Here is a 12309-nt window from a genome sequence, read left to right as displayed (position 1 = left end):
ATGGGGCATCTTGGGCACAGTGTATACCTTGCTAGCTAAATAACAAAACCTTTTAGCCAATCTAGATTCTGATTTTGGTGTAGAAGAGTTGATGAGACCTGTCTATGAAAAAATCATTTCGTTTCTAAAACTAACACACGAATATATCTCAATAAAATGATGATTAAAAAAAAAAAGATGCCAATGTGGACCTGATGAAAAAAATAAATAAATAAATAAAACTAACACATGAGCTGGCCATTTGTGGTTCGTTCTCTTCATCAGGTTGCAGAAATGGGGTGACATTAATTTGAGAATAAGCCTGGCTCTTAAATCAGTGAGATGGGGGCTCTTTATGGTTTGTTTCAGTCCTGAGATGACTACTGATCTTTTGAAATGAATGCACATTGAGTTTGCTTTTTATATTCCTGGCTGTGTGACCAAAAAAAAAAAAAAACAAAAAAAGAAGAAGAAGGAGGAAAAAAAAAAGTAGGAAGATGCCTGGAACCTAGTTCCACTGTGCTTAAGACTTCAAATTTCGTGCAAGGATTTTTAAATAAATGACTTTGAAAGGATGGTGCAGAAGAGTCATTAAAAATAGGAGTCATGAAACTTCAAAAAGAGTTTCCTTTTCTTTTTCATCCTCCCTGCATTCCTTCTACCACCACCACCACCACCACCCCCCCCCACAAAAAAAAGAAAACCGTAAACCAGATCCACTCCTGCCCTTTGAAAACCTTACCCTTTCCCCCTCTGGGTACACAGGGAAATGAATGTAAGCAAGAAGACCTGTAAGCAGTAATTGAGCTCAATATCATGTGTTCAGTGTGTATTGTATTGGAAAGCCTTTGAAAGAGGATTGAATCAGGTTATACTGTTTAAGTAATTAAATAGACCTTACTATCCCCTATGTCTCATTTGGCGTGGCCTACTTATACCCTTGTTGCCAACAGAAAAAAATCTTAATCCACTCTGGTAGTCTAGCAGCCTTCTTGTGTGCTGCTTTCTGGCAGAGGAGCATAATGATGACCTCCTTTTTCCCATCATTACCTGATCATGTGTGCTGGGTTGTGTGGAGAGAGCATGGGCGTTTGTTGAAGGAAGTTCTCTTTAATGAGCAACACAGTGGAGGCTGGATAATTAGAGCAGTTCAGAACCTTGAAACTGGCCTTTTGTCAGTGATTTGCACATTAGTAAGGCATTGCTATGGGGATGTTTACAGCAAGACTGTTGTTCTACAGAGGACACTAAGGGCATAAGTCACAAAAGAGAGGTCCAGAAGGAGAACAGCAGAGAAAAGCAAATCCCTATTAAGATAATTAGCTCATAGAGGATATTTCACTGGACAGTCATTTCTCATGTGCAGCCGCAGCCTCCTTTTTTTTTGCTGCTTTTACCCTAAAATAAGAGTTTGTTTTTTTGTCGTTTGGGTCAAGTTTCTACCTTTGGAAATTGTTTAGACACAGGTAAATTAAGAAAATAAATATATATAATGCATTGGGACACTAAATGATGGAGAAATATTTGACAATAGAGATATTAATGGGCTTTCTGTATTATGGAATCAGCACGTATGGAAATTTTGAATAGATTACCTTGGATTAAGATCACAGGGTAATGTACTAGACAGGAGGAATTAGCAAGCAAGAGTTACCACCATTTAATCAGTTTCCCCAGTTAAAGCACGAACATGATTCCGGAATAAATGAGACCAATCCAGGCACTTTCAAAACTATAATGCCTTAAAGAGGTCTTTAGGAACTCTTAAGAAAAAGTAACTAACCAAGTTTATATTATTGCTGTTGATGGAATCAAATAATCTGCAAGTGTTCGTTAGGCACCCTGCAGCCCCTGGTTTTGGTATCAGGGATGCAGGCCAGGACAGTTCATGCCTTTTCCCACACTCTTCTCCCCAAGTTCTGTATCTACATTTGTACCCACCACCACGCTTTTGAATTCTCAGCCTGAGCGCTTCCTTTTCTAAAATAATAAAAACTTTATTTTGCTGGCTGTGAACATGATCCCTGCTCATTTTAAATGTGTAAAATGTGACAAAAAGCACAGTCACATTAATTCCCATACCAAGAGATGAGCACCATTAGCATTTTGGTGGCTCTTTTTTAAGACATCTCTGCTTGCTGCTAGTAGTTCTTTATTTTTCTGTGCATCATGAACCCTTTGAAGATTCTGATAATGGCAGAAAAATTACAAATATACACACATTTATAAAACTTTACATGATTTTGGAGGCTTCTTATACTTACTACAATCCATCCATGGATTCCCTGGGAACCATGCTATTTAGCCAACTGCTTTTTTCACTCCACAGTGTGTCCTGGACACCTTGACATTTCAATAAATATGGGTCTACACTGTCACATTTGATGGCTGCACGGTATTCTGTATACAGATTCTGTAATTACAGAACCCCTTCCTATTAAGCATAGCTTTTTGCTGTTATAAATAGTATGGCTGTGAACATTCTTATGCACATATCTTTGCCACTTTTGTGATTATTTAATCAAAGAAGATGCATATTTATGTTTTTTAACCCTATTGCCTTACTGCCCTCCAGAATAGCTAGACTAACAGGAGACTAAAGAGTCTCCTTCCGGTTCCTAGTCAGCATCAAATCATCTAAGCCTGCCATTCCTCTTGAGCCCTTTTTCTCACTATTAATGGGAATGAACTAGTTTTTTACCTACTACGTCCCAAGATTTGTGATATCTACTGTCCCACCTACCCCAGACTCTTGAGGAGTAGAGGGAGGTCCTATTTGGGTCTGAAATGTGAGAGAATGAATGCTCTTTCTCTCAAGGGCTCTTCTTCAGTTGTAGCCATAAAAAGCTTGAAAAGCACTGGAAAATTAAGTAGCATTTGCTTGGCTACCACCTTCCTGTACATAAGTTTCTTTCCCATCAGACCTTAAGTATCTCACTGACTGGAACCAAATTATAATTGTTGAGCATCTTGCCTTAGAATAGTATACTAGCGTAGTAAGTGCTTATCACATACACAGAGATTGCTTGAATTGGTTGAACACAATTTCAACAATGAAAAAAAATCTAAATCTGAGTAAGTGTGAGATAGGTCAGATTTCTTGGATTTTAAGGAAAGAAGTCTAAAAGTGTGCTGGTACCTGATTTAAGTTCCATACTTGTAAAACTGGGGTTTTATTGTTTTGTTGTGTTTTTTCTTTTGCTTGCTTGGATGCTTCTTTTTATTTTCTGACCACCTGTGTACATATACAGTAGTGTGACTAAACACTAGGGATGGAAAACTAATTTGCTAGATTGGCAATAGGATGTTGTAAAGATAAGTTTCCTTTCCTTCTTGTAAGCCTTCATCTCTGCGTCCCTGCCCCTCTAACACATTCTGACTTGGGTTTCAGGTGCCATTACTGCAAATCCTCGTGCCACGTGTCTTCCCTCCGCATCCCGTATGCCTGCAAGCTGCTCTTCCAGGAACTGCAGTCTATGAACATTATCCCCAGATTAAAACTATCCAAGTACAATGAATAAAGCTGGAAACATTGATTATTTAAAGAGAATAAGCAATATGACTAACTCAAAGGAAAGCTTAGGAGGGATTGAGGACTCCTTCCATCCCGTGAATAATTTCTTTGCATGTTCTCTCTCAACGCCTGATGTAGAAGGATTTTATGCACTAGACTACTGACTGAAACAACCTTGACAGATGCTCAGGAGAGATGCCAACAGCATGAACTGTATTGCAGTCACCTATGTATATACTGGATTTGATTCACAAATGGAAATCACCTAAAAGATAAATAAACTTCTTTTTACGTTCTGGTATCTCGACACTTATTAGTAAAGACTTACTCCTAAAAAAGAATGTTTGGGGTTAAATTCTCCATGGTATCTACTGATGAAAGAAACTCAAGATTTTTGTGAACCTTGAAGGATATGAAGAATCTTGTTTGAATTGGTTAACATCACCTTTGTTGAGATGGATGATTCTGAGCAACATGTGAAAGAAAGAATGCACAAAGCCAAGATATTAGCTGATAAAGCGATGCCTTTCTCTTGTGGTAGTCTGAGAGAATACATTTTCCAAACGGTTGAATCTGGCCCTTACGCATCCATACTTTTCCATTCTAATCTTGAAATATGATAAATATATTTCTCCCATCTTAAGCAGGTTTACCAAGGATATCACCCGTTTTAATGGACTTAATTGCTACTATTTTGAATTTTGTAGTTGTACCATGCAATAATATTTGTTGAATGTCTCTGTATATGACTCGATGGATACATTGTAATTTTTCTGTCCCTTCCATTCCTGCTAGGATGTTGACCATCCATTTTCTTTTATCTGACAGTCTTTCTTACTCATTTCTAATTTCTTCTTAAAATTAATCAGAAATCTTTGAGTGATGGTCTAAGACTACATTCTCCAGTCTGCCACATTGGATACTAGTTCCACAGTATATTAGTTGTTGTTATACACTAAGAAGAATCAAATTCCAGTGTCAAAGAAGTGTGAGAACATGGGTGAAACAAAGTTAAACATACCACAGGACTTTTTCAAAGCCTTAACCAAGCTAATGTGATTGCATCTCTGCCATAGAGGGATCTTCCAGGGAGCCAGATTAGTCATTGATGAGAACCCAACCCCTCCATCCCTTCATTTTTTTTGTGGGACACTGCCGGGGAGCAGGCTCTGCAGCTCTGGTCACTGGCAGGATCCGATGGGTGTTACAATGGCTGAGTGTCTCAGTGCCTGGATCTCCGGCGATGCCCTTTGTTCCTGCTGTAGTCTGACTTGGTAGTTCTCAGAATGTATTGATGCATAAAGATTATTCCACTGGATTGAAAGTGGAAAACATATATACTCTACTTGGCGGACTATTTAAGGAATTTTCTAGGGTGATTTGGATTATTTCATGTTATGTGACAACAACTCTTAGCTCCATCAAAGAGGCACACCATTTCCATCAACACTCAGAGGGTCCACTTACAAGGGAAAGACAGTGTGCTGGGTTCCGTCATGAGTGCTCCATCATTTATCCTTCAGTCCTGTTGTGAGACACCATATTAAGGATAAAAGAGCAGGACACAGCCTTTGCCTGAAGGAGCCCGCATTGGAATGGAGGAGGCAGAGATGCAGCTAGGAAGATTTGGAAAGACTTCCCAAGCTTTGTTCCCTTGGTAACAGTTGAAGACACGGAGGCACTGAGTGGTTAAGTGGCTCCCCAAGACCACACCTCTAACAAGGGCGCAGCGTGGGCTTTGAGTCCAGGCTCTCTGAGTTAGATTACACCAGAAGTACAACCTTTTCTTCTTCAAGCACCATTGGTCAGATTTCTTATAGATAAACATTGTATTTTGAGAATCATTCCAGGCAATTCTGAGCATTTTGAAAGGAGTCATCTCTAACGTTCTAGAAAATTCTGTGTTCTCTCAGTTTACAAGATCTAGAAAGTATGGGTTCCAAATTGAAACGTGTTTAGGGGAAAAAAGTGGCATGGTCATAAAACTAGCAGATACCACATTTGAATTGCTATTTGAGATATACTTAAAACATGCCAGAATTGGTTAGTCCTATTAAAGTTTTATTTCTAAAAGTTATTTGTAAGCTCCCTGTTTTAAAAACTGCCAAGTAGATTTCCATTTCCAGTAATGATAGAGTAACTTTTCACAGGCCACCCTCGAAGGACTTTTTCCCTCAAGCCCTTTGCCAGGTCAGAAGTGGTACAGGAACAAGAGACCAAAAAGCCACGTCAAAGCCACTGAAAGGCTGCCAGCCTGACCTGGGCTTTTTGGCAGAATCAAAGATCTGGGGAGACAAAATGTGGGCTCAGAGTTGCCAAGACACCAGGACTGGAGAGGCCAAGATCCCACATAGAAGAGAAGCTCATTGAGGCAAGCCCAGCTTTCTCCACCACTTTTCCCCTTGAAACATTTGCCAGTTCATAACAGAGCGGGCCAAACTTCGCAGTATCTACTAAAGCTCAACATAACATGCACTATATCCCAGCAATTCCTTTCCTAGATATATGCCCTACAGAAGTGTGTATGTGTGTATTATCAATAGATGTGTGCAAAAATGTTTATAGCAGCATTATTTGTAATAGCCCCAGTTGTAAATAACCCATGCTAATTAACAGTAGAACAAATTGTGATATGTTCATACAGCAGAGTGCTAAACAGTAATGAAAATGAACTGCTGCATAGATAATAGATAATCTCATAATTATAATACTGGACAAATAAAGGTTAAACACAAAATGATAGATACTATATTGTTCCATTTATATAAAGTTCAAAAATAGGCAAAATTAATCTATAATATAAGTCATGATAACGGTTCCCTTTGCAGGATGGGTGGCTAATGACTGGAGGGGAGAAAAAAGGATGTCTTCTGGGGGCTGGTAATATGAAGCATGCAATTCATTGGCATTAATTATATGCACAATGTTGTGCTACCTTCACCACCATCCATTACCAGAACTTTCCCATCACTCCAAACGGAAACTCTGTATCCATTAAGCCTAATACCCCACCCCCACTCCTGGTAACCTGTAATCCACTTTCTGTCTCTATGAATTTCCTATAAGTGAAATCATACAATATCTGGCCTTTTATTTCTGGCTTATTTCATTCAACATGATGTCGTCAGTGTTCATCCATGTTGTAACGTATCATTCCTTTTTTCATTCCTTTTAATGGCTGAATGATATTCCATTGTATGTATGTACCACATTTTGTTTAGCCATTCATCTGTTGATGGACACTTGGGTTGTTCCACCTTTTGGCTATTGTGAATAATGCTGCCATGAACAGTGGTCTGCAAATACCTGTTCAAGTCCCTGCTGTCAATTCTTAGGTATATATGAGCGTGGAATCGCTGGGTCATATAGTAATTTTAACTTTTTGAGGAACTGCCAAACTGTTTTACATACAGCTGTACCATTTTACATCCCCACCAACAAGGTACAAGGGTTCCTGTTTCTCCACATCCTCACCAACACTTGTTTTCTGTTTTTTTAATATTAGCTGTTCTAGTGGGTGTGAGTAGTATCTCATTGTGGTTTTGATTTGCATTTCCCTAATGACTGATGATATTGAACACCTTTTTATGTGCTCATTGGCCATTTGTAAACCTTCTTTGGAGAGATGTCAATTCAAGTCCTTTGCCCATTTTTTAATTGGGTTGTCTTTTTGTTGTTGAATTCTGGGTGTTCTTTTTATAAATTCTGGATGTTAAGCCCTTATCAGATATATGGTTTCCAAGTATTTTCTCCTATTCCATAGGTGGTCTTTTCACTTTCTTGATTGTGTCCTTGGATGTGCAAAAGTTTTTTCTTTAGTTGCTTATGTTTTTGATGTAAAGTCTAAGAATCCACTGCCTAATATACATAAGGCTATTTTTAAGATTAAGTAAGATAATACATCTAAAGGGCTAAGCAATGTGCCTAATGTGTAACAGGTTTCACAAATGTTTGACATATTGATAATAATCATATCATAATCCTTATTAACAGCATTGCCAGGATAGCTTCAGCAGGAAAGAGTGAGGAAAGACAAACCCCTTGTTTCCTTTGGAAAAGGGAGTTTGGGAACTAGGACCAAGTGCAAAAACTATATATAGAGTTTTGCAAAAGCTGTTCCTGAAAGGTGCCCCGTTTAACTGTGATGGGGAGGAAGGAAGGTGATGAAATTAGAGAAACACACTTCCCTGGAACAACCATTTACCACTGACTTCAAAGTGAGGCCTGTTGCTGGTGTGGAGTCCCAGAATAGATTCATGAAGTCCACAGAACCAACCCTCAAAATGCTTCCATGTGGTGAGAGTCAAGTAAAGGATTTTTTTTTTTTTAAGTGCTTGATTGGGTGCCACATAATGGGATAGTTTCAGCTGCTTCAGAGTATTTTGGGCCAACACCTTGATTTGCAGTAATGAGTCACACGATAGTGAGCACATCAGGGCCAGTGCCCGTTTCTCGGCAATCTGAGTAATGGCTCTAGAAGCCAGTTTATGAGAGACCTGTAAATAATTGGTTATGAAACGGATGGGCAGAAAAGAAACTGTAAAAGTAGCACCTCTTTACCATCCATATTTACTCCACATGTGTCTTGAGAACAGTTTTATTTCATTTGCTGACCAAAAGTTGAATTTTTACTGCATCAGCCCCACATGGCCAAGGTTGATGGGAAATTAAAGACAAGCTTTCAAGAGGCAGTTTCAAATGGAAAGAAAAGTGGTGATCCAGAAGTATTTACCATTTGTTACCAAAACCAATCTACCAATTTGAATTTCAGACACAGGCTTCGGAAGCAATGAAGAGATTTGCTTCAGCAAATCAAACTGACTAATTAAGATGTCACGGCAGAAAATTTCAGAACAACCTGAAATTCACATCTCCACTCACATGTCTAAATTCTCACACTATAGTCAAAGGAGCTAAAGTGTTTCTTAAGTCCAGGTAATTGCTCTTATTCTATGCATAATAAATTTTAAGTCTGGTTAACTCCCAATCCTCTACCTTAAAGGAGGCAGGTTGTGGTGTGAATAAAGCAGATGATAGGTCCAAAATCTTATTTGCCACAGGGATGATGTTTGCATTCACCTGTTAACTATAACTTGAGTGGAAGTTTGTGAATTTGCTATACTTCTCATAGTGACTCCTATGAACACTTTAAAGAAACTAGAATGATGTCCTTTATGGTTAAATAATTACAGGAGATCCTGGGGGATAAAAAGCCAGACTCAGCTGGGATGCTTCTAGGCCAGTGGTTCTCAACGTGTACTCAGCAGCATCGGCCTCATCTGGGAACTGGTTAGAAATGCAAGTTCTCAGGCCTCACCTCCAGACCTACTGGCTGAGAAGCTGTGGGTGGAGTCCAGTGAGCCGTGATTAACAAGCCCTCCAGGTTAATCCAATGCGACCTAAAATGCGAGATCCACTATTGAAGGCTAAGAGAAGCGCTTTGGATCCCACCTCTCTCAGAGCCAGCCTTTCAGTTTTTAGGGATGCCAAAGTACCCACCACTTGGGTGCTTTTCTCTTATCGCCTGATGGCATGACTTCCCCGTAAGCAGTGGAGTGTGCTGGACGGCACCTCCCATAGGGTTCCAGCCCCACTTTGCAGGGCCTGAGAGCACTTTCTGCAGCCTTCCCCAATCCTGCCTCTGGAGACCCCGCACAGAGGAAATGGACATGAAAATCCAGCTACTGTCTCCCTCTCCAGCTTCCTTTCCACTCCCTACCAGACCTGCCTACCATTCCCACAAAGACATCTAGCATCAAAGGTGGCCTTTCTGAAATGGTTGCTTGGAAGATCGCAGTTTCTGTCCCTATCCCAGTTGGTCATTTCGGCCGGCTGCCCAAGTCCCCGCAGGGGCACCCCAGCATCCCCACTCCGGAGCAAAGCAGTGAAATCAGCAGAGGTGCTCTGGATGCTGCGCAGCCTCCCTGGGGCCTTCAGAAGTCACTTGGTGTTGGGATTTTTCACCTGTTCCCAGATAGTCTGTAAGCGTTGAGAAACTTACCTTTGGGCTGCCAGCCTGAAAATGAATCGGCAGTGGTGTTACCAACAAAGAAGGAGACAGCGAAGCCACTAGGTCCTTTCTTGTGTTCCATGCATGTGGAGAGGACGGAGAGGCACAGCCCATGCTCCAGGCAGGAGGTGGAATGCCCTGGTGCTCCCACTAAACAGCTGTCCCCGTGTTGTCATCTGTTCAGTAGCGTATAACCAGGTACCTGCTTCATCCACCCACAGGGGCCTTTACAGGGGTAGATAGAATACCTGCTCCACAGGTTTACTGTGGCTAGCAAATGAGTTAACTGGGATAAAACACTTAGAACATGCCCACCCCATGGTAAACTATAACGGTTAACTCTCTTACCCGTGGGTTTCTCTGCCTCGGCACTATTCACGTTGAGACTGGATGACTCTTTCATTATGTGGCTGTCTTGTACATTGTAGGATGTTTTACAGCATACCCGGCCTCTACCCACTAGATGCCAGTAGCACCCATCCCCTACCCCCCCCCCAGGTGTGATGATTAAAAATATTGTCAGATGTCCCTTTGGGAACAAATTCACACCCAGTTGAGAATCACTGAACTAGACAATGCTTGTGAAAGTGATTTAAGTTACAGAGCAATCAGAGACATGCTGGTTTTTTATCTACTCAGTCAAACTTCAGCCCTTCCATCTGCCAGCCTGCCATGCTCAGCTGCCAGTCTACCCCAAAATTGAAAGCTCTGCCTTTCCTTTGAATGGCCCTGGGTGAGGGTGAGTACAGGGGACACAAGTACCAGGCAGAGCTCTCTCCTAGGCAAGCTAAAGTACTGATTGCACTTTAAGATGTCAGCAATAGGATTGGGTCCCCAGAGAAGAGACCTCAGACCAGCAGTTGTCTTTCTGAGTTACAAAAATTATCTTCCATCATTACACTGAATCTTTAGTGTCCCAAGTAGGTCTACAATCTGTCAAGACCTGAAATATTTACATATTGGTCCAGAAAATGAAAGGGAAGCTGTTGGTATTTCATCACCTGCTCTGCCTACAGGAAGAGTTATTTTAATTACCTTATTTAATGTCAGATGTTACCAAAATCTAAGAGTAAATGTTTGTAGAGATTATAATTCAGGCATGATTCTGATAGCACAGATGTTGTAGGGCCTTTTCTTCTAAATAAAGTGCAGGATGGTGAATAGACATCCATGTGCTTCCAGTCTGTGTCTGGGTCCCCTTGGCAGCATCCCAGTCTATCACAGAGTCTACCCTGCTCAACCTGAATTTGGCCTTAGATTCTTGAACACAAAGCTCAGACTCAGCAGCTGGGAGACAGGGGTATGCTGTGGTTGAGAGCAAAGACTCTGCATTCAGCTACCTGCCATCAAATCCACATTGTATGATTTTGGGCAGATTATTTTGCCTTAGTTTTCTCATCTGTAACAATGAGGTAGTAACTACCTACTCATAGGGCTAATTGAGTCAATTTGTGTAAGCCACATAAGTAAGCAGTGATTATCAGCTAGCATTAGGATTAATTAAAAGTGGCCTCCTTATGAAACCTATCTGCTATCCCTGTATATTGACATCTCTTATCTTTCTTAATTAAATTCAGTGCAGCTATATGACTTGATACCTAAGTGGGCAATTTACCATGCTGATACATGTTTGATACTTGTTGGAGTATTAAGTTTAAATGTGCCCACCATTTTTGTTAAAAAACTCCCAAATATATGTCTTTGGTTACAGTGGAGACTGGTCAAAGGGTGTGATTGACTGAAAGTAAATCCTCTCCCCTCTTGAAAAATGAACAACTTAAAATATTTACTTAATATTGGGTTAGGAGTACAGTTTTCATGTGTGAAAGATCTTCAAGAAGTGCGTATGATTGAGCTTCCCATCCAGCAACCCCACTCCCTGGCATTACCAGATTATATATATATATATATATATATATATATATATATTTTTTTTTTTTTTTTTTTTTTCTTTTTCTTTCTCTTCAGTTGTGTGCATTGAATTCAGCACTAATGTCCCCAGCCTAAGAATCTGATGACTTGTATAAGAAAGAATTTGTGTATGGAGGAATCTTTGGCTTATGTGCAAAGGAAAAAGTCTCCCCTGGAAAAATGCAGGTCTTACACATTTTGCAGACCTTCATGTCCACAGAAACAGTCATTGGCAATTAGGCAACTGCCAAAAGATCAGAGGCAGGCCGTCTCACATGAAACAGAGGCAGCGCGTGAAGATCGCCGCCTTCTATCTCTGAGTTATGGGCAGCCGAGGTTGCCTCCTTCTGTGTCCAATCTGCTCTGAGCTTTTCCTGCTGTGGACCGAGGCCCCAGAGACTTTTATGCATCCCAGTTTTCATGCAGCTTACTGATCCCTTTTCACATGAATGAGAAATGCCTTTGATTTTGAATACTCACGTCTGTTTCATGTAGCACTTAACTGATGTGCCAGAATCATTCTGTACCTTAAAGGGGGTCTCACTCTGGGTTATTAAAATCAGTCCTTCCATGAGGAGTCCTTTTGCTCACTTCGAGGATAACTCCCCTGCCTTTCTTAATGATGCTCATCTCGTTAAACCTGGATCAGGGGAAAGAGGAACAAGCAGACCGGCAGTTGGAAGCTGGCCAGAGCCTATCGAAGAGTTGGGTCCAACCACAAGAGAAATTTCAAAGAAATATTTATTATCTGCTGATCAGCTGATCTGGAGCCTTCTAAGCCTGCTTCAGAAAATTAATTCCAGTTAGAATCCTGGTAAGCTAATAGAGGCCTTGGACCGGTGGGTCCACATCATTTGTTCAGATGACAAAATGGGTTGTTTGAATATCTGTGGAG

General features: G+C 40.7%; 1 protein-coding gene across 1 annotated transcript in view; it reads left to right on the top strand.

Moving 5' to 3' along the window:
• The window catches only part of POLR3B (RNA polymerase III subunit B), a 161656-nt gene extending 155421 nt beyond the window's left edge, over window positions 1–6235 (top strand). Inside the window, exon 28 of the mRNA XM_037846769.1 lies at window positions 3371–6235. Within this exon, the coding sequence (XP_037702697.1) occupies window positions 3371–3500 (130 nt within the window). The 3' untranslated portion in view covers window positions 3501–6235. The remainder of the gene's footprint in view (window positions 1–3370) is intronic.
• The last annotated feature ends 6074 nt before the right edge of the window (window positions 6236–12309 follow it).

The sequence above is a fragment of the Choloepus didactylus genome, chromosome 8, assembly GCF_015220235.1.
Source record: "Choloepus didactylus isolate mChoDid1 chromosome 8, mChoDid1.pri, whole genome shotgun sequence".
In the NCBI taxonomy this organism is placed as follows: domain Eukaryota; kingdom Metazoa; phylum Chordata; class Mammalia; order Pilosa; family Megalonychidae; genus Choloepus; species Choloepus didactylus.
The sequence above is the reverse complement of the archived record's forward strand: the minus strand, read 5'-3'. Positions and strand labels throughout refer to the sequence as shown.